The sequence below is a fragment of the Pimephales promelas genome, chromosome 16, assembly GCF_988280905.1.
Source record: "Pimephales promelas chromosome 16, fPimPro1.hap1.1, whole genome shotgun sequence".
NCBI classification, from domain to species: domain Eukaryota; kingdom Metazoa; phylum Chordata; class Actinopteri; order Cypriniformes; family Leuciscidae; genus Pimephales; species Pimephales promelas.
In genome coordinates, this window is record NC_142784.1 from 35,227,904 (window position 1) to 35,250,658 (window position 22,755).

General features: G+C 46.9%; 1 protein-coding gene across 2 annotated transcripts in view; it reads left to right on the forward strand.

Annotated features, from left to right (window-relative positions):
- Window positions 1-22,393, forward strand: part of lsamp (limbic system associated membrane protein) — a 136,418-nt gene extending 114,025 nt beyond the window's left edge. For both annotated transcript variants that reach the window (XM_039670026.2, XM_039670025.2), the window contains 5 exons: window positions 5,229-5,354; window positions 14,599-14,730; window positions 14,810-14,930; window positions 19,088-19,236; window positions 22,014-22,393. In XM_039670026.2, the coding sequence (XP_039525960.1) occupies window positions 5,229-5,354; window positions 14,599-14,730; window positions 14,810-14,930; window positions 19,088-19,236; window positions 22,014-22,111 (626 nt within the window). In that variant the 3' untranslated portion in view covers window positions 22,112-22,393. The remainder of the gene's footprint in view (window positions 1-5,228; window positions 5,355-14,598; window positions 14,731-14,809; window positions 14,931-19,087; window positions 19,237-22,013) is intronic.
- The last annotated feature ends 362 nt before the right edge of the window (window positions 22,394-22,755 follow it).

The following is a 22,755-nucleotide window of genomic DNA, read 5'->3' on the forward strand; positions in this document are numbered from 1 at the left end:
CACACACTCCCATCACACACTCCCCTCACTCGCTCCCATCACACACTCCCCTCACTCGCTCCCATCACACACTCCCCTCACTCGCTCCCATCACACACTCCCCTCACTCGCTCCCATCACACACTCCCCTCACTCGCTCCCATCACACACTCCCATCACACACTCCCATCACACACTCCCCTCTTTGCCCATTATGCGGGAGTGACGCACAGATGGCTCAGCCCACTGTGGGTTTTAAAAACGCTCTTCAGAAACACCGGGTGATGTCACTATGACGTCAAATATTTTTATACAGTCTATGGTTTCAACACACTACTCACTAACTCAACCAGGCCCCGCCCCTTTTTTCTTTATTCTATTCTATTTATTCTATTTTTTTACTTATGTCATTAAATAATTGTTATTATACGCGAATGTCCGCGTCTTGTACTCGCCCAGGAAATCTGTAAACCGTACGGCACCAGACAGGGGCAGTCGACCCGGGGTATTCACAGTGTTTTCTCTTCAAAATTGAAATTTTACAGCCACAATTGAAACAATTTATAACGGAAACTGTTTACCCACTCGACATTATACAAGGGGTAACGTTGTAACGTTAGTGACAGGCGTAAATCGCGGGCTGTTTATTCCAGTGGACGCAAGTTGCAACTAAAACAATAGGAGGCAATGGCGCAACGCTACCCAGCGACAGCTCAGTAATGGCGCCCGCTTACTTCCGGTAGTTTCGCTGGATTCGTCTATAGAGGAGAACTGGAGCTTTTCATGATTAATCAGCAACATTGATGATCAAAAAATAAAACATTTTAAGTTCTCTTTAATGTGTGTTCTGCATGAGAGTGTACAGAAAGTCTCACTGCTGAATATTTAGTATGTACTGCAGATGCTCTGTGTGTGTGTGTGTGTGTGTGTGTGAGAGAAACACTGGGATGATCTTCTGAGATTGTCATAATGCATGCATGAGATGCTGTATCCCACAATACAGTGCACTCAGCTTGGCTTTTAAGCAGGCATCAGCCAGTGTTTAGTTTCTCTGATAAATGTTAACATGATTTCTGTAAAGCTGTTTGGAAGCTCTACTCAGTCACATGTGCAGGTTCTCCTGGCGCTCATGTTCTTCCCGTTAGTGGTTTTGGCCAGAGTTAGTCCCGCTGCCTCCCGGGAGCAGAAAAACGCCCATTCTTGTTTTTCATGCAGGAACATGTTCATTAGTCTTTGTATTGTATGGTGCAGTTTTGTTTGAGCAAAATCATAAATCTTTATACAATTAGAGAAGATCCACTTGGCTGTGCAAGTTTTCCTCAAGATTAATACGAGCAGCTCTGCGATGCAGCACAAAATAAAGGACGGCTCCTGACTAAATAAATTACAGCCAAATGTCGTTCATCTTCAGAATCGATCAAACTCGGGAGGTTTATTGTTCTGGTGTGCGTTTTAGACAGAAAGGAAGCGTTCGCTCTGATGATCTTCAACACTGACACAATATGTGTCTGAGTGTGTGTGTGTGCGTGTGTGTGTGAGAGTATGCCTGAGTGTGTGTGTGTCTGTGTTACGTGCTTGAAGATGTTAATGGGATGATTGCACAACATTTAAGTGAGATACAACTGTTGCCATGGGTGCAAGTAGCAGAAACAACAAAGAAGTAGAACAATTTTAGTTAACTATGTTTTTATTGAAAAGGTGCAAGGAGTTTACAAAACAGATTATACATATAAAAGAGTCACCTATCAAGTCACCTTTATTTATATACCACTTTTTACAATAAAGATTGTATCAAAGCAGCTTCACAGTGATAACATGAAAATAATACAAGTTTGTTTCTGGAAGAAATCTGCGTCATCGTTCACCTGAAGTAAGGCAGCTCAATCATATTGTTGAATATTAAATGTCCCCAACTAAGCAAGCCAAAAGCCAAGGCAACAGTGGCAAGGGACCAAACCTCCATCAGGGACAGAATGGAGAAACCCTCGGGAGAACCCAGACTCAGTCGCTCAGTTCTCCTCTGGCCAACGAAGGAACAGTGTGTGATTATGATCCAGGCAGCATTACAGGTCAGAGGTCAGAATGGATCAGAACATTCACAGTATTCCCCCTGGTTGGAGGTCGTCATCACGCCGGTATGGAGACGAGTTTGTTGAGGTGTCCATGAGGCCTTCACTGCGCTGATGAGGCTGGCACTGCAGGGATGCGTTGTGGCCGTGTCCAGGTGCAGGTCCACCGTCTGTATATTACAATAATCTAGCCTCGATGTCATGAACGCATGAACTAACTGTTTCGCATTTGTCAATGAGAGCATATGGCGTAATTTATATATATATTTTAAGACGGAAGAATGTGGTTTTACATATGCTAGACACATGAGTTTCAAATGCACACACAGGTTTCTAGCTGACGACGATGACTTGACAAAGCTGCCATCAAGTGTTAGACAGTATTGCTGGTTAGTATGTCAGGAAGTTTTTGGCCAATAATTAGAATCTCTGTTTTTTCAGAATTTACTTGTAGGAAATTACTGGTCATCCAGATTTTTATATCAGCTCTGCATTCCTTTCACTTTGTGAATCGTCGGGGAGTGAAGAAATATACAGCATAACAGGGAAAACCAATGCTATGCTTCCTAATGATATCTCCTAAGGGTAGCATTAAGGTGAACAGCAGCGGTCCTAGTACTGAGCCTTGTGGTACGCCATACTGAACTTGTAATCGATAAGACATCTCTTAATTTACTGCTACAAACTGATAACGGTTAGAGAAGTATTATTTGAACCATGCTAATGCAATTCCATTAAAGCCAACATATTGTCTGTTTCGTGTCTATTTAAAAACTGTTGTGGTTGATGGTATCAAATGCAGCACTAAGATCGAGTAACACTAATAGAGAGATACCACCACGATCAGATGATAATAGCAGATCATGTGTGCCTCTAATGAGAGCTGTCTCGGTACTATGATGTGGTCTAAATCCTGACTGAAAATCCTCGCAGATATCATTTCTTTAACGAAAGGAACACAGTTGTGAGGATACTGCTTTTTCCAGTGTCTTTGACAGTAAAGGCAGATTCGAGATTGGCCTGTAACTGAGAAATTCTGTAGGATCAAGTTTAATGATCAAGTGGTTTAATCATAGCCAGCTTAAAACTTTTTAGTACGTATTCTAATGACAAAGATGAATTAATGATATTGAGATCATTAATCCTCCTCTTCTAAGTTTTGCTAAAACTTCCTCTTCTATAGTAATGAATGAATCAATTTTTTTTGTCAGGGACTCTATGCACTTGTGATGCGATACTCTAGTAGACGGTTGCATAGTTTTTTCCCTGGTATTATCAATCTTGTAAGAGAAGAAGTTCATAAAGTCATTACTAATGTGCTGTTTGAAAACGTCTGGTGTTGAAGTTTAATTTTTCATTCATTTGGATACTGTTTCGAATAAATACCCAGGGTTGCATTTGTTTTCTTCTAAGATTGTTGAAAAATAAGCAGATTTTAAGGCCTCTCTGTATGCAATCGTGCTCTCTTTCCATGAAATACGAAAAACGTCTAATTTTGTTTTCTTCCAGCTACTCTCCATTTGTCTGGCTTCTCTCTTAAGGGCCCGAGCGTACGTAAACAAGTAAATAGAAATCCAAGAAAAAAAGAGCGTCGCCAAATCAATGAAATAACCAAAACAGAATTTCAACTACCTACCAAAAGAAAAATGCAAAAATTGCACAAAGAAATGTTTCGAAACCACAGCATAAACAAACATTAACGTGTGCTGATCACGACTCTACTGACATTTTATCTCAAAGGCACGGGTGTTGAATGAGATCTAGTGCTGATCTGCTCACTCCTTGTCAATGGGGCCTTTTAAACTGCCAGCGGATTGGTTGGTCATGATGTATGACGTTGTTAGTAAATGGTAAATGGTAATGGACAGCCATATTTTCCAATGATCATAACCTATGAATAATTTGTAGAAACAAATAGAGACAAAAGCACAAAATTGAAAAACAATACAAAATACAAAAACACATGTGGAACATAACAGTGTGTGTGTGTGTGTGTGTGTGTGTGTGTGTGTGTGTGTGTCTGGGTGCGGTTATGAGTCTATTCTTGTTGGGCTTGGAGAAACATGTATTTTCTTGTCTGTCCTGCTTCAACTACAATTCCAATTTCATGCATGTTAGAGAGAAAGACAGAGCCGCTCTGAGAAGAGAGAGAGAGTGTGTGTGTGTGTGTGTGTGTGTGTGTGTGTGTGTTTTAAAAAAAAGGCAACAGTGATTGGCAAAGAGAGAGAGGGCGAGAGAGAGAGAATGGAGTGTAGAGCCACTGCTGTGAGGAACAGACTCAATCTGCCACCTAGTGAACATCATTTATCAGACACTGACGACTGTCCATTTACTACCCTACATTCGAGGACGTGAGTCTTCATGTCGTCTATTTACTAACCGAAGGTCTTCATCTCGTCCTGAACAGCTCGGAGCTCTCGTTCTCCCGGATGCTTTAATGGCCTCACATTCAATGGTTACTTTTGCCCAGCTGTCATATTATATGATGTCAGTCCAGGCTGTATTTTGGTATTCTGTGGTCATTTCCACTGTACCTTTAACATAAAGAACTTTGTGCACATTGTGATCAGTATAAATGTTGTAGGCGTGTAACCTGATTTGCATAATTCCTTTATTGAACTGAACTCCCTTATTGAACTGAATCCTCAGAGTGGTGGGGGAGGGGCCTGGACGGAGATGATACTAAAGGGGAGGGGTTTGGGTCAAATGGGGTAGAGTTTGTGATTGAAGGGGCGGGGTCTAGTATAGATGGGGCGGGCTTTGCGAGTGAATGTTCACAGGCGTGATAAATGACTGTCTGATTTATTGCAGGTTTGCTTTGCTGAAGCTGCAGCTCTGAGTTTGTTTCAGTCTTGATCTCAGAATCAGTAAATCAGGAAAATGACAAAGAGCGTCATTAAATGGTGCATGGGTTTGATGAATATGTGGGATTGTGTGTGCATTGATCAGACAAGTTTTGGTGTAATGGATGGAAGTGTCTGCAGCCCGTAACTGATGATGTGTGTGTGTTATTTCCACATGCGTTTGACTTTATTGATGCTCTACAAAATCCTCATTGAACACGGAGTTTATTATGAGCGTACGTCACGAGGTCAGGCGGACTGAAGAGACGTGTATCTGAACACTAATCTTCCAGCATCCCTCTGCTCATGTCGTTCTGCTCTGGTTTTTCTCTTTCAGTTCCTGCGATCATCTATAAAGTGTCGGAGGACATCACTGTGAACGAGGGCAGTAACGTGACGTTGACGTGTTTGGCCAATGGGAGGCCAGATCCCTCCATCACCTGGAGACTACTCAACCCGTCAGGTGAGAGAGAGCCAATCAGCTGCTGCCAAACCTCTGGTCCTCAGGTCAGTCTTTGCTATAGGCTACAGGACTCTTGAACACCAGACAGAAAGAAGACATAGAAACCACTCATAATACCCTAGCAACCGTCAGTCTAAAGTGGTCTTTGGTTCGAGTGTCAGAAGATCTCCATCGCTCTGACTGGATTCGGTCAGCATGTTCTTTCTGCGAGAGAAACGTGTGAATCATGTAGAGCAGCTTTTTTATTAGCGTGTGCTTGTGCGTGTCTGTGTGTGTGTGGTTGATCAGTGGTTTCATGTTCACAGTGTATCTGTTGTCCTGAAGATCTTTCTCATCGACTAAAGCTGACGCGCTGGGAGCCACATTTACTGAAAAGAGCTGAATCCTGTTTAAAGTATTGACCAGCGGTGTGTGTGTGTGTGTGTGTGTGTGAGAGGCACTGGGTCGATGCAGTGATGGTTGGAGACTCTGCTCCCCACATAAGGTCACTAAAGGTCAAAGGCAAAGGCTTTTTACCAGCTGGAACCTTAATCAAGTGTTATCAGTGTAACCTAAAACCAGTTCGGAGTCCTAAACCAGCTCTAAACCAGCACTAAACAGCACTAAACCAGCACTAAACCAGCTTTACACCTGCCCCAAACCAGCACTAAACCAGCTTTACACCTGCCCCAAACCAGCACTAAACCAGCTTTACACCAGCACTAAACCAGCTCTAAACCAGCACTAAACCAGCTTTACACCAGCATTAAACCAGCACTAAACCAGCTTTACATCAGCTCTAAACCAGCACTAAACCAGCACTAAACCAGCTCTAAACCAGCACTAAACCAGCTCTAAACCAGCACTAAACCAGCTCTAAACCAGCACTAAACCAGCACTTAACCAGCACTAAACCAGCTCTAAACCAGCACTATACCAGCACTATACCAGCATTAAACCAGCATTAAACCAGCACTAAACCAGCTCTAAACCAGCACTAAAGCAGCTTTACACCAGCAATTAAACAGCTCTAAACCAGCTCTAAACCAGCACTAAAGCAGCTTTACTCCAGCCTTAAACCAGCTCTAAACCAGCACTAAACCAGCTATAAACCTGCTCTAAATTAGCACTAAACCAGCCCTAAACCAGCACTAAACCAGCAACAAAATCAGCTCTACACAGCACTAAAGCAGCTTTACACCAGCCCTAAACCAGCACCAAATCAGCTCTAAACCAGCTCTAAACCAGCTCTAAACCAGATCTAAACCAGATCTAAACCAGATCTAAACCAGCACTTTAACAGCTCTAAACCAGCTCTAAAGCAGCTTTACACCAGCAATTAAACAGCTCTAAACCAGCTCTAAACCAGCACTAACGCAGCTTTACTCCAGCCCTAAACCAGCCTTAAACCAGCACTAAACCAGCTCTAAACCTGATCTAAATTAGCACTAAACCAGCCCTAAACCAGCACCAAATCAGCTCTAAATCAGCTCTAAACCAGCTCAGTCTTCACATTAACCGACTTCACATTAAAGGTATAGCGGAGGATCTTTCCGAATTTTAGACCCGCCCTCTCCATTTTTTTTAAAAAGGGCATCCAAATTTGAGTAGTCACGTTTGGTGGCACAATTATGTTGCAAATTATAAACTAACTCAAAAACATTCATGCAAGACAAAATGCCAAATGCCCTTCTGTGTTTTATTTACTTATTATACAGATCGATTGAGTGACCGAGGACTGAAGACATGATGTGTAATGGAGAAGTAGCTTGTTGCATTTGTGTAATAAATATACTATGGTGAATACATTGGAATTATCGAACGGTTTTAGAATATTTCAGCGTGAGACCATTTTCCATTTGGTCATAGGGCTAGTTTAGACAAATTGAGATGTTTACCGTGTTTACCGTGCATGACTTGTGCCAGGGCTAGCATCACTAATCATAGCTTACATTAACTTTTCTAGCAGTGATTTTAAATGGATTACTCCAAATAGCATGATAAACTTACCTGTCTAGTAGAATCTTTGTGACTGCGGCATCAGTGGGAAGCCCAACCTGTGCTTTTATCGCACGCCAGCGTGTGAAATATTCATCCAAAATCACTCTGGTCTTGTTTCTATATTCTGCTGCGAGCGGGACGAGTGAGGGCCGCGGGAGAACGGCGCGAGTCATGTTTACTGTGGCGAGCGGGACGAGTGAGGGCCGCGGGAGAACGGCGCGAGTCATGTTTACTGTGGCGAGCGGGACGAGTGAGGGCCGCGGGAGAACGGCGCGAGTCATGTTTACTGTGGCGAGCGGGACGAGTGAGGGTCGCGGGAGAACGGCGCGAGTCATGTTTACTGTGGCGAGCGGGACGAGTGAGGGCAGCGGGAGAACGGCGCGAGTCATGTTTAATGTGGCGAGCGGGACGAGTGAGGGTCGCGGGTGAACGGCGCGAGTCATGTTTACTGTGGCGAGCGGGACGAGTGAGGGCCGCGGGAGAACGGCGCGAGTCATGTTTACTGTGGCGAGCGGGACGAGTGAGGGCCGCGGGAGAACGGCGCGAGTCATGTTTACTGTGGCGAGCGGGACGAGTGAGGGCCGCGGGAGAACGGCGCGAGTCATGTTTACTGTGGCGAGCGGGACGAGTGAGGGTCGCGGGAGAACGGCGCGAGTCATGTTTACTGTGGCGAGCGGGACGAGTGAGGGCAGCGGGAGAACGGCGCGAGTCATGTTTACTGTGGCGAGCGGGACGAGTGAGGGCCGCGGGAGAACGGCGCGAGTCATGTTTACTGTGGCGAGCGGGACGAGTGAGGGCCGCGGGTGAACGGCGCGAGTCATGTTTACTGTGGCGAGCGGGACGAGTGAGGGCCGCGGGAGAACGGCGCGAGTCATGTTTACTGTGGCGAGCGGGACGAGTGAGGGACGCGGGTGAACGGCGCGAGTCATGTTTACTGTGGCGAGCGGGACGAGTGAGGGCCGCGGGAGAACGGCGCGAGTCATGTTTACTGTGGCGAGCGGGACGAGTGAGGGCCGCGGGAGAACGGCGCGAGTCATGTTTACTGTGGCGAGCGGGACGAGTGAGGGCCGCGGGAGAACGGCGCGAGTCATGTTTACTGTGGCGAGCGGGACGAGTGAGGGTCGCGGGAGAACGGCGCGAGTCATGTTTACTGTGGCGAGCGGGACGAGTGAGGGTCGCGGGAGAACGGCGTGAGTCATGTTTACTGTGGCGAGCGGGACGAGTGAGGGCCGCGGGAGAACGGCGCGAGTCATGTTTACTGTGGCGAGCGGGACGAGTGAGGGTCGCGGGAGAACGGCGCGAGTCATGTTTACTGTGGCGAGCGGGACGAGTGAGGGTCGCGGGTGAACGGCGCGAGTCATGTTTACTGTGGCGAGCGGGACGAGTGAGGGTCGCGGGAGAACGGCGCGAGTCATGTTTACTGTGGCGAGCGGGACGAGTGAGGGTCGCGGGAGAACGGCGCGAGTCATGTTTACTGTGGCGAGCGGGACGAGTGAGGGTCGCGGGAGAACGGCGCGAGTCATGTTTACTGTGGCGAGCGGGACGAGTGAGGGACGCGGGTGAACGGCGCGAGTCATGTTTACTGTGGCGAGCGGGACGAGTGAGGGCAGCGGGAGAACGGCGCGAGTCATGTTTACTGTGGCGAGCGGGACGAGTGAGGGCAGCGGGAGAACGGCGCGAGTCATGTTTACTGTGGCGAGCGGGACGAGTGAGGGTCGCGGGAGAACGGCGCGAGTCGTGTTTACTGTGGCGAGCGGGACGAGTGAGGGCCGCGGGAGAACGGCGCGAGTCATGTTTACTGTGGCGAGCGGGACGAGTGAGGGCCGCGGGTGAACGGCGCGAGTCATGTTTACTGTGGCGAGCGGGACGAGTGAGGGCCGCGGGTGAACGGCGCGAGTCATGTTTACTGTGGCGAGCGGGACGAGTGAGGGTCGCGGGAGAACGGCGCGAGTCGTGTTTACTGTGGCGAGCGGGACGAGTGAGGGCAGCGGGAGAACGGCGCGAGTCATGTTTACTGTGGCGAGCGGGACGAGTGAGGGCCGCGGGAGAACGGCGCGAGTCATGTTTACTGTGGCGAGCGGGACGAGTGAGGGACGCGGGTGAACGGCGCGAGTCATGTTTACTGTGGCGAGCGGGACGAGTGAGGGCAGCGGGAGAACGGCGCGAGTCATGTTTACTGTGGCGAGCGGGACGAGTGAGGGCCGCGGGAGAACGGCGCGAGTCATGTTTACTGTGGCGAGCGGGACGAGTGAGGGCAGCGGGAGAACGGCGCGAGTCATGTTTACTGTGGCGAGCGGGACGAGTGAGGGCCGCGGGAGAACGGCGCGAGTCATGTTTACTGTGGCGAGCGGGACGAGTGAGGGACGCGGGTGAACGGCGCGAGTCATGTTTACTGTGGCGAGCGGGACGAGTGAGGGCCGCGGGAGAACGGCGCGAGTCATGTTTACTGTGGCGAGCGGGACGAGTGAGGGCCGCGGGAGAACGGCGCGAGTCATGTTTACTGTGGCGAGCGGGACGAGTGAGGGCAGCGGGAGAACGGCGCGAGTCATGTTTACTGTGGCGAGCGGGACGATTGAGGGACGCGGGTGAACGGCGCGAGTCATGTTTACTGTGGCGAGCGGGACGAGTGAGAGCCGCGGGTGAACGGCGCGAGTCATGTTTACTGTGGCGAGCGGGACGAGTGAGGGCCGCGGGTGAACGGCGCGAGTCATGTTTACTGTGGCGAGCGGGACGAGTGAGGGCCGCGGGAGAACGGCGCGAGTCATGTTTACTGTGGCGAGCGGGACGAGTGAGGGCAGCGGGAGAACGGCGCGAGTCATGTTTACTGTGGCGAGCGGGACGAGTGAGGGTCGCGGGAGAACGGCGCGAGTCATGTTTACTGTGGCGAGCGGGACGAGTGAGGGCCGCGGGAGAACGGCGCGAGTCATGTTTACTGTGGCGAGCGGGACGAGTGAGGGCCGCGGGTGAACGGCGCGAGTCATGTTTACTGTGGCGAGCGGGACGAGTGAGGGCAGCGGGAGAACGGCGCGAGTCATGTTTACTGTGGCGAGCGGGACGATTGAGGGACGCGGGTGAACGGCGCGAGTCATGTTTACTGTGGCGAGCGGGACGAGTGAGGGCCGCGGGAGAACGGCGTGAGTCATGTTTACTGTGGCGAGCGGGACGAGTGAGGGCCGCGGGAGAACGGCGCGAGTCATGTTTACTGTGGCGAGCGGGACGAGTGAGGGCCGCGGGTGAACGGCGCGAGTCATGTTTACTGTGGCGAGCGGGACGAGTGAGGGCCGCGGGAGAACGGCGCGAGTCATGTTTACTGTGGCGAGCGGGACGAGTGAGGGCCGCGGGAGAACGGCGTGAGTCATGTTTACTGTGGCGAGCGGGACGAGTGAGGGACGCGGGTGAACGGTGCGAGTCATGTTTAATGTGGCGAGCGGGACGAGTGAGGGTCGCGGGAGAACGGCGCGAGTCATGTTTACTGTGGCGAGCGGGACGAGTGAGGGCCGCGGGAGAACGGCGCGAGTCATGTTTACTGTGGCGAGCGGGACGAGTGAGGGCCGCGGGTGAACGGCGCGAGTCATGTTTACTGTGGCGAGCGGGACGAGTGAGGGCCGCGGGAGAACGGCACGAGTCATGTTTACTGTGGCGAGCGGGACGAGTGAGGGCCGCGGGAGAACGGCGCGAGTCATGTTTACTGTGGCGAGCGGGACGAGTGAGGGCAGCGGGAGAACGGCGCGAGTCGTGTTTACTGTGGCGAGCGGGACGAGTGAGGGCCGCGGGAGAACGGCGCGAGTCATGTTTACTGTGGCGAGCGGGACGAGTGAGGGCCGCGGGAGAACGGCACGAGTCATGTTTACTGTGGCGAGCGGGACGAGTGAGGGCCGCGGGAGAACGGCGCGAGTCATGTTTACTGTGGCGAGCGGGACGAGTGAGGGCAGCGGGAGAACGGCGCGAGTCGTGTTTACTGTGGCGAGCGGGACGAGTGAGGGCCGCGGGAGAACGGCGCGAGTCATGTTTACTGTGGCGAGAGGGACGAGTGAGGGCCGCGGGAGAACGGCGCGAGTCGTGTTTACTGTGGCGAGCAGGACGAGTGAGGGCCGCGGGAGAACGGCGCGAGTCATGTTTACTGTGGCGAGCAGGACGAGTGAGGGTCGCGGGAGAACGGCGCGAGTCGTGTTTACTGTGGCGAGCGGGACGAGTGAGGGCAGCGGGAGAACGGCGCGAGTCATGTTTACTGTGGCGAGCGGGACGAGTGAGGGCCGCGGGAGAACGGCGCGAGTCATGTTTACTGTGGCGAGCGGGACGATTGAGGGCCGCGGGAGAACGGCGCGAGTCATGTTTACTGTGGCGAGCGGGACGAGTGAGGGTCGCGGGAGAACGGCGCGAGTCATGTTTACTGTGGCGAGCGGGACGAGTGAGGGTCGCGGGAGAACGGCGCGAGTCATGTTTACTGTGGCGAGCGGGACGAGTGAGGGCCGCGGGAGAACGGCATGAGTCATGTTTACTGTGGCGAGCGGGACGAGTGAGGGCAGCGGGAGAACGGCGCGAGTCGTGTTTACTGTGGCGAGCGGGACGAGTGAGGGCAGCGGGAGAACGGCGCGAGTCATGTTTACTGTGGCGAGCGGGACGAGTGAGGGCAGCGGGAGAACGGCGCGAGTCATGTTTACTGTGGCGAGCGGGACGAGTGAGGGCCGCGGGAGAACGGCGCGAGTCATGTTTACTGTGGCGAGCGGGACGAGTGAGGGTCGCGGGAGAACGGCGCGAGTCATGTTTACTGTGGCGAGCGGGACGAGTGAGGGCCGCGGGAGAACGGCATGAGTCATGTTTACTGTGGCGAGCGGGACGAGTGAGGGTCGCGGGAGAACGGCGCGAGTCATGTTTACTGTGGCGAGCGGGACGAGTGAGGGCCGCGGGAGAACGGCGCGAGTCATGTTTACTGTGGCGAGCGGGACGAGTGAGGGCCGCGGGAGAACGGCGTGAGTCATGTTTACTGTGGCGAGCGGGACGAGTGAGGGCCGCGGGTGAACGGCGCGAGTCATGTTTACTGTGGCGAGCGGGACGAGTGAGGGCCGCGGGAGAACGGCGCGAGTCATGTTTACTGTGGCGAGCGGGACGAGTGAGGGCCGCGGGAGAACGGCGCGAGTCATGTTTACTGTGGCGAGCGGGACGAGTGAGGGACGCGGGTGAACGGCGCGAGTCATGTTTACTGTGGCGAGCGGGACGAGTGAGGGCCGCGGGAGAACGGCGCGAGTCATGTTTACTGTGGCGAGCGGGACGATTGAGGGACGCGGGTGAACGGCGCGAGTCATGTTTACTGTGGCGAGCGGGACGAGTGAGGGCCGCGGGAGAACGGCGCGAGTCATGTTTACTGTGGCGAGCGGGACGAGTGAGGGTCGCGGGAGAACGGCGCGAGTCATGTTTACTGTGGCGAGCGGGACGAGTGAGGGCCGCGGGAGAACGGCGCGAGTCATGTTTACTGTGGCGAGCGGGACGAGTGAGGGTCGCGGGAGAACGGCGCGAGTCATGTTTACTGTGGCGAGCGGGACGAGTGAGGGCCGCGGGAGAACGGCGCGAGTCGTGTTTACTGTGGCGAGCGGGACGAGTGAGGGCAGCGGGAGAACGGCGCGAGTCATGTTTACTGTGGCGAGCGGGACGAGTGAGGGCCGCGGGAGAACGACGCGAGTCATGTTTACTGTGGCGAGCGGGACGAGTGAGGGCCGCGGGAGAACGACGCGAGTCATGTTTACTGTGGCGAGCGGGACGAGTGAATGAATTCAGTTAGACTGAAACAAAAGCTGTGCATGTAAACAATGAATGGCGACTGCAGAAAGCCAAACCTGAATCCCGGACATCGACGGCTGGACATGTCCAGGAAAAAGAGGACGGTAAAGAGGACAGCAAAAGTTACTACTCAGCTTTCTCGACAGAACAAGAGCCTGCTAGCTTAGCTTCCAAAAAAAGATGGCTGACACTATGTGTTATCCCCATCCCCCATAGTGCATCCGTCTGCGTATTCAGTACCTTCGTCCATATTTTCAAAAACTTTCTGCCGGTGAAATCAAACGCACTGGCTCTGTTCTGTGATTGGTCTGTTAGCGCATTAGACCCAACCCTCTATGGGCGGGTTTGAAAGGGTGGGATCAGTGCTTGTAGTCTTTACAGAAATCCCCCCCCCCCTTACACTTCCTCCTACAATGAGGTAAAATTACGATTTTTATGTCACTGTAGGAGGAAGTGAAAAAGGTAAATAGCAGATTTCTCTCATCTCAGGGGAAAATGAGAGAGTGTTGAGCAATCATTCAATAGTATAACTGGGTTTCTAACAATGGAAAGCTTAATGCAAATGGGTGGAGTGTCCCTTTAAATAACTCATTTATACTGAAGGATTCATGCTAGTTATTGAACAGAAACACAAGATTCACATTTCTGCTGTTCCGCGACTCGCACACGAGCTTACTTCATTTTTACATTTTCACACCACAATATAAGGACATTGCATCCTCATAATGTAGGTCAAAACAGTGCGCACACACACACCACACAAACACACACACACTCACACATTCACACACACAAACACACACACACACACACACATTCTCACAGACTCACCGTAGATGTGTGTTAGGTTAGGGTTAGGGTTCAATCTTTTATAAACACCTAATTTATACTGAAAAATTTATATGATAAATTTAATAAACTTTGTTTAAATTAAGTTACATAATTATTATATTTTTCTTCTACTCAATAGAGTGATGTGCCAGTTTGTGTGTGTGTGTGTGTGAACACATTAAGTGTATTTATTGTGTCTGTGATCTTTCAGTTCTGCTGAACTTTGCCAATTTCATGGTTTTACATAAATTAGTATTCCCCAAATAAATGCATTGTGCCTCGCTGTGGTAAATGATGCTCATTAATAAAACATGAGTATGTAAAAAGGAGCAACCCCTCTGCTCACTCGTGCTCTGAAACGCTTTTCAACTTCCTGATGAAAAGCTGACCACATCAGTGTGTGTGTGTGTGTGTGTGTGTGTGTGTGTGTGTGTGTGTGTGTGTGTGTGTGTGTGTGTGTGTGTGCGCGATGTTTTTCTCAGCTAGGTTGTTGATGTTGTTGGATTATTATTCCTCACTCACTCACTGATGTTATGTTAGTGCTGTGATCTGGAAGAGCCTCACATGCACCTTCTGCTGGACAAGCCAAACTATGATGATGACGTGTGTGTGTGTGTGTGTGTGTGCGTGTGTGTGTGTGTGTGTGTGTGTTCAACAGCCGAGCCTCTAGACGTGGGCGAGTATCTGGAGATCTCTGGGATTGTTCGCTCTCAGGCCGGACGTTACGAATGTAAAGCGAGCAATGACGTGTCCACACCCGATGTCAAATACGTCAATGTGGTGGTCAATTGTAAGTACATGTCCACAAGATCAGACTGTTGTGTGACAGTTGTGTGTTTGTGAGAACAGACGGATGTGTGTGTCCACAGACCCGCCGTATATAAAGGAGGTGCGCAGCTCCGAGACGCCAGTGGGACAGGCAGGAGTTCTGCACTGCGAGGCGTCTGCGGTTCCTCAGCCAGAGTTTGAGTGGTTCAGAGAGGAGCGCAGGTCAGTCAACCCTAACCAACCCTAACTAACCTTAACCAACCCTAACCTAACCATATAACTAACCCAAACTAAGCCTAACCAACCCTAACCTAACCCTAACCAACCTTAACCGACCCTAACCAACCCTAACCTAACCCTAACTAACCCTAATCTGCTCCTGTAACCCAGCCAGTAAGCTTTGGTTCCCAGAACCTTCCCAAAACAACCATCGTAATGGTTTGCTTTTGTTTAGCCAGGAAAGTTTTCTTAAGGTTATTCCTCTAACATTGCCTTAATATTTCCTTACATTAAACTAGTTAGGGAACGTTTACTTAAAAAAGTAATTAGTTATAGTTACTAGTTACTTCTTACAAATAGTAACTGAGTTAGTAAGATCATTATAAAAGTAACTAATTACCAGGGAAAGTAACTATTACATTACTTATAATTTTTTTTTCAAATATGTGAAATAACTTGGATGCCCCCAATATCAAATACGTTAAATGAATGAAATGGACATTAAATCACTATTAAATCTAAAACTTTAAATCACTAAAAATCTAAAACTTGATAAGAAATAGTCTTTGAGATTGTTTAAATATATGTTGAAATCCACCTATAACAAAAAAAAATAAGTAAACGTGTCCATGAACAGCTGGGGAATTCACATGCCTCTCCATAGAGAACTGTACATTTCATCTAGTGGTTACAACATGGTTCTACGCTTTCTCTCCATACTCTTACCAGATGGCGCTAATCTGCCTTCAAAAATATTTTTTGGAAGGCCTAGTCTCTATTTTAACCTAAAATACTGCTAAAAAAAATAAATAAAATAAAAAATGTATATATAAAAAAAAGTTTGTATTATTTTCAATTGCAAAAATGGACCATAAATATTGCATAAATATTAATAAGTAACATCAAATTGGCTCAAAATACAAAATTAAAAAGAAAAAATATAACTGAACAAAAATAAATTGCATCGGTTTTACTGGGATGGAGAAAGTTTCATTTTTAGGTGTCCGGTCACTTTTGACCGGGAAGATAACAAGTGTGACTCCGAAACGAAGGCTAGTGATTACACCATGATTCTACGCTTTTTCTCTATACTGTAACTAGATGGTGCTAATTTTCTTCAAAAAATATTTTTTTCTGAAGGCCAAGACTCTATAGTATACTAAAATACTGTATTCATAATTATTTTTAAAAAATTATATATATTTAGAAAAATATATATACTTTTCCATGGCAAAAATAAACCATAAATATTGCATAAATATTAATAAATTCAATCAAACTGTCTCAAAATACTAAATTAAAAATAATAAATATTATAGTACAAAAATAAATTGCATTGGTTTTACTGGGATGAAGAAAGTTTCATTTTTAGGTGTCCGGTCACTTTTGACCGGGAAGATAACAAGTGTGACTCCAAAACGAAGAGCACCTGAGGGTTAAATATGATAAATTTACATTTATTCTTTCAGCTGACACTTTTATCCAAAGCAACTTACAATTGCTATATATGTCAGAGGTTGCTCGCCTCTGGAGCAAACAGGGGTTAAGTGTCTTGCTCAGGGACACATTGGTGTCTCACAGTGGATTCGAACCCGGGTCTCTCACACCACAGGCATGTGTCTTAACCACTGCGCCATCACCACCCCATAATAAATTATTATTATAAAACATTGTATACTAATCTGCACTATTTTAATGTTGCTGTGGGACAATATGAGAGACTAGCCTGGCTAGTCTGTGCACCTGCGTACAACCTTCACTGTCAAGCAGACTTTTGCGTTTTTACCGTTTACACAGGAACGCGGTGGTGGAGTGTTTTTAAGATTTCCACTCTGGAGGGTGGTTTCACTTTTTTTGCGTTTTTAAGCCCCAAAAACGCTGTTGCCGTGTAAACGAAAGGCACATCCGACCAAATATTTTCACGTTTTCACCCACAAGCGTTCTCGTGTAAACAGGGCCTAAGTAGAGCTGTGTGTCGTCTGCGTAGCTGTGGTAAGCGATTTGGTTCTTTCTCATTACTTGGCTCATTGGGAGCATATACAGGTTAAATAGAAGTGGTGCAAGAATCGAGCCCTGAGGGACTCCGCAAGTCATGGATGTCCACTCAGACTTATGGTCCCCTATACTCACATAATAACTCTCCCTTCTAAGTATGACCTGAACCATTTTAGGACTATCCCAGAAAGCCGCGGTCGTTTATTTATCGTTTATTATCTTAATGAGCGCTGTCTCTGTGATGCGATCGGAAACCAGATTGAAAATTGTCAAAGTATCTATTTAAGCTTAAGAATTTGTTGAGCTGATTGAAGACAACCTTTTCAATGATCTTGCCTATGAAAGGAAGATTTGAGATCGGTCTATAACTGCTCAAGATGGTCTTATCCAGATTGCTCTTTTTCAGGAGGGGCTTGACAACTGGTTCTGGGGTTAGTCAGTCTCGCTACAGTAGCAAAAAGAGAGTGTGTGTTGTTTATAGACCATTTCACAAGATGTAAACAACACTGGTCCAGAAGTACTTCCTGTTTCAGGTTGTAACTGTTTTCTTTATTTCACATGTAAGTAAAACATCTTAAAGATGTTTGTTTAACTTTTTGATTCAGTTTTAAATGTTCTGTTGGTTGTATTTTATCCCAGCTTTTATGTAGTGTTAAAAAACTGAAACAGGAAGTGCTTCTGGACCAGTGTTGTTTACATCTTGTGAAATGGTCTATATTGCTGTTTATAATATTTGGGAAGAAAGTCTGTCTAGCTTTGCCTAGTTCGATATAAAATGCATGGATGCTGTCTTTGTAGATGTTATAATGGACTACAAGTTTTGTCTTCCGCCACATGCGCTCTGCTCTTCTGCTTTGTCTTTTCATATTTTGCACAGCTGTTGAGTTTCTAAAAAAAAATAAAAAATCAACAGAGTCAGCAGATATGCTTGGTGTTAAAGATATAGCCTTCATAAATAGCACACTAGTGTTTTCATTTAAGCATCTCTATCTATGTGAATGTTAAAATCTTCAACAATGGCAAAACAGTCAAACTCTGAGGGAATTGTTGATTGCATTTTGGAGTATTTTGGAGGCCTGTAAATAATGATAAGTAAAATACATGTAGCACATTTTAACACAATACCCAAATAAATATTTAAATGTTTAAATGATGCTGCTCCACTACCGCTTTGCAAAATAAGAACAAGGCAACAAAGTACTAGACTAACCAGATCTGCTTTTAAAGGCAACTGTAACATCCCTTTCTGTTGAACATCATTTGCTCAGACTGCTGTTTCAGTGAAAGGGGCAAAATTGTGGAATTCTCTGCCAGATCATCTGAAATGCATCCCGACACTAGATATCTTCAAAAAAACAAAACAAATTGTGGTTCATTCAGAAACAGTGTTGTTCGCATATTTAGTTCTTGTCGACTCTGCCTTTTTTGTATTTTTTTTTTGGCATTTATATTATGTTCCATTATTTTTCTCTCTATTAGTATTTTTATTCTTGTACTGCATCTTATCAAAAAGCCCTTATTGTTTTGTATTGCTCGTGTATTGTATTGCATGTATTGCATTTTACTAAAAAAAGCCTTTCTAGGGACTAATGTTGTAAATTCGCTTTGGCTAAAAACATTGATACATGCATCAGATCACTGTCAAAGTGTATCTTTGTTATCTGTATCTGTCCCTATCAAAATAAACTATAATAATAATAATAATAATAATAATCGAAAGACGGGTAATTCCCAAATGATATTTGCTTACATTCAGAAACATCTTTAAAAAGAGCAGCTAAACTCTGCAGACGCTCATACAAGTAAAGTTTGGAGGGGATGTTTCATTTAAGACTGTTCCCCTGCCGCTGTCTTCTAGCCAAGTTTCATTTAGAAACAAAGTCCATACAGGTTGTATGTGGTTATTAAGTCGTTGACTAGAAGTGTTTTATTTTTAAGTGAGCGGATGTTTAAAAGTGCTAACTTAATTGTCTTACTTTTTGTCCCCACAGCAATCTTAGTTTGGCGTGTAATAGGCACCAGATTAGATGGGTTTGCTGTACGGCTTTTAAAGGCCTTAGACTTTCTATCATGTATGATGCACTTTTGTGATGGATGGTGTTCTCTGACAGTAAAACTCGGTTGATTTACAGCAGTAATAATGTATGAGTGTTTGTTTTTGTCAGACTGTCCAGCTCTCAGAGCATCAGTATTCAGATCGTCGGATCTCGAACGCTCCTGGTGGTCGCAAACGTCACGGAGGACGATTATGGAAACTACACGTGTGTCGCTACCAACAGACTGGGCATCCACAACGCCAGCGTCTTTCTCTACAGTGAGCCTCTCTCTCTCTCTCTCTCTCTCTCACACACACACACATGATGCAGTTCAGCATGTTCACCAGCAGATGTCAACATTACCACATGTGTGTGTGTCTGACTCTCTCTCTCTCTCTCTCTCTCTCTCTCTCTCTCTCTCTCTTACACACACACACACACACACACACACACACACACACTGATGCAGTTCAGCATGTTCACCAGCAGATGTCAACATTACCACATATGTGTGTGTCTGACTCTCTCTCTCTCTCTCTCTCTCTCACACACACACACACATGATGCAGTTCAGCCAGGGGCGTGGTAGTGGGGGGAAAAGTGGACCTGACTACCCAGGGCCCTGTCTAGGGAGAGGGCCCTTTGAAATCCCACCAATTTAAAAAAAAATTTTTTTTAAACCTAATTAGAATTAATTGGGCCCTCCAATTGATGTCATTAATAATAATTTAAAAAAAAAATATTGACCAAAATGAACTCAGTGCCAGACACTCTGGACCCCCTTCCAAATGGTTTAGTCCGCAACGCGTCGACCGCCCATAGACGCAGCGGGCGGCAAACAAGTAATAACGCAGTGAGTCTAGAGCCTGTAACGGGAGCCTGATCTGATCATGCTGTGCAAAAAGCCCAAATCGGGCTTTAAAAAAAAGAAAGAGAGGAAAGAAAAAGATGGGAGGCAGAATGCGGGGAAGCAGCTGATGACTGCTTTCTTCCCAAAAGGTGAACTGAGTTTGCTATATGCACCTAACGTGACATCCAATTAAAGTTAACGTAACTTAGTCAACTCCAGACAGCTGCTGCTAATGCAGGGTTCCAGACTGCGACCAAATTGGTCTCATATGCGACCATTTTTTTTGAGAATTTGATTGTGCGAGTTAAAATTGTATGTGATGTGGTCGCGTCGCATATGTACGAGTGGACGCTCGCGCAAAAGAACACCGACCGTCGTATCAGCTGCTGCAGACTGCAGTCCGTAACTTATGTTCAAAACGAACGAGTAGGCTACATCATGAATCCATTTTCCAAACCGTGTTTTTGACTTATCCTGAATCACTACGCCTGTTATAAGTGTTTATATTCGGACTTTTTTTTTTATCCCGGATTCCCGGGGTTGACTCGGATGCGAAGTTGCCCAGTGACTGCGTGACTCGCCATAGACATTATGGAGAGAAGTAGCTCCGGCAACAGTGTTCTTCCGCAAGACACATAGACGTCACGCGCGCATTGCATACTGATGGTGGAACACGCCAATTACGAATTCATGAATAAAAATATAAAAATTAAAATGTCTCAGGAAACAAATTATTACAAAATGCAGGAGGTAAGGAGTGTGAGATTTCTGAATTTTGAACTAACTTATAAAATTTGATAACGAAAAATCTGTTTTAGCTTGTTGTAATACTCTAATCTTTTAAAATGTAATGTACATTTGAATGTTTAATGATTTTTAAAAGATAGAAATATGATGCTAATAGAAAAATGACAGACACAGAGGATTATGATTCAAATGTAAATAGATAGATTGAATGTAATTCAAATTTAAAATTCTTAAAATTACAGATTAAAATTACTGTCCAAAATCCATGAAAATCCTGAAATTTGGCAATGATAATTAATATATTACAGGTATTTATGGTAAGCCTTTACTGGCTTTGGTCCATTAAAACCACTATTCATCGGCATGCATTGATTAATCCCATGGCATGTAGCAAAAAAAATAAAAAATAACCGCGACGAAATCAAATGCTGATGCGACCAACTGAGAAAGTTGGTAGCATCAGTTTAACCTGGTTTCTGAGGGTACAGTTGTCTCTCGTGTTCTTGTGTTCTCCTATTTAAAAATAAATGTTTTTCATTTAAAACTTGCATCAGTATCATGGATCAAAATGTTAGTACACAAAACCGATGTAGCCTAAGGTTTAAAGGTATTTGAGCACAAGTAGGCCAAATGCATCAATTCAGGTGGTGAATGAAAGAACCAGTCATTACTATAATCTGATTTTATTATTTAAACACTGTTTATATTTGTTTATATTTAAATAATTAAAAAAATACATTTCATTCAAAATTGAATTTTCACTTTGCTAACCCGCATCGTAAAATGCCATGTGTAGGGGGCCCATTGACATTGAGAGTGTACAGGGCCCAGAATTTGGTGCTACGCCCCTGAGTTCAGCATGTTCACCAGCAGATGTCAACATTACCACATGTGTGTGTGTCTGACTCTCTCTCTCTCTCTCTCTCTCTCTCTCTCTCTCTCTCTCTTACACACACACACACACACACACACACACACACACTGATGCAGTTCAGCATGTTCACCAGCAGATGTCAACATTACCACATATGTGTGTGTCTGACTCTCTCTCTCTCTCTCTCTCTCTCTCTCTCTCTCTCTCTCTCTCTCTCTCTCTTACACACACACACACACACACACACTGATGCAGTTCAGCATGTTCACCAGCAGATGTCAACATTACCACATATGTGTGTGTCTGACTCTCTCTCTCTCTCTCTCTCTCTCTCTCTCTCTCTCTCTCTCACACACACACACACACACACACACACACACACACACTGATGCAGTTCAGCATGTTCACCAGCAGATGTCCACATTACCACATGTGTGTGTGTCTGACTCTCTCTCTCTCTCTCTCTCTCTCTCTCTCTCTCTCTCTCTCTTACACACACACACACACACACTGATGCAGTTCAGCATGTTCACCAGCAGATGTCAACATTACCACATGTGTGTGTGTCTGATTCTCTCTCTCAGAACCGGGGATGGGCCGGGACATCAACGCCTCAGGCTGCATGTGTCAATCACTCTGGCTCCTCCTCCCGTGTCTTCTCTCGGCTCTTCTCCAGTGTTAATGTTCAGCGGTCGATCGTCTCGGACTGTTTCCATCCATCATCCACGCTCACCCTTACGCCCCAGCAGGACGACCGTCTTATTATCAGGAGGAAAATATGACATGGAAAAAAGAAAGAAGGTGCTCTTTTCAAGAACTGAATATTGTCATTCACTGCCTTCCAGTGGCGTCCGCGTGTCTGAAAGGTTGAGTGCATGTGTGTGAATCCCCACAGAAAACTGGAGCAGAGTTCCGACCTCACGATCAGCTAGTGATGCTGAAAACGCTTCATTTCATTGTGTTTTCCCATAATACTGTTGCAAAGTCTGCCTGATGTAAACTAATGAACGAATCATTTAGATGTGGTTAATAACAGAAGGACTGTATTGTGACAGACACGTTTTCTGCTGTATCATCTTCGATCAGAACAATCACCGGCTGAAAGAGACGTCAGTGTTGGTCGTGATTGATCGTAGAATCTTCTCACAGAGCCAAGACCCGCCCATTTGTGTAGCTCCACCCACTTTGCACCATACTAAGCTCCTCCCATGTCCCAGCTCCGCCCACATCAGGCCTAGACGGTTCTGCGTTGCTTCTTCAGGGTTCCCCTGTCCTCGTGGAAAACCATCGGAAGTTTCTCTAGTGAAAATAAATGGTGTTTTTGTT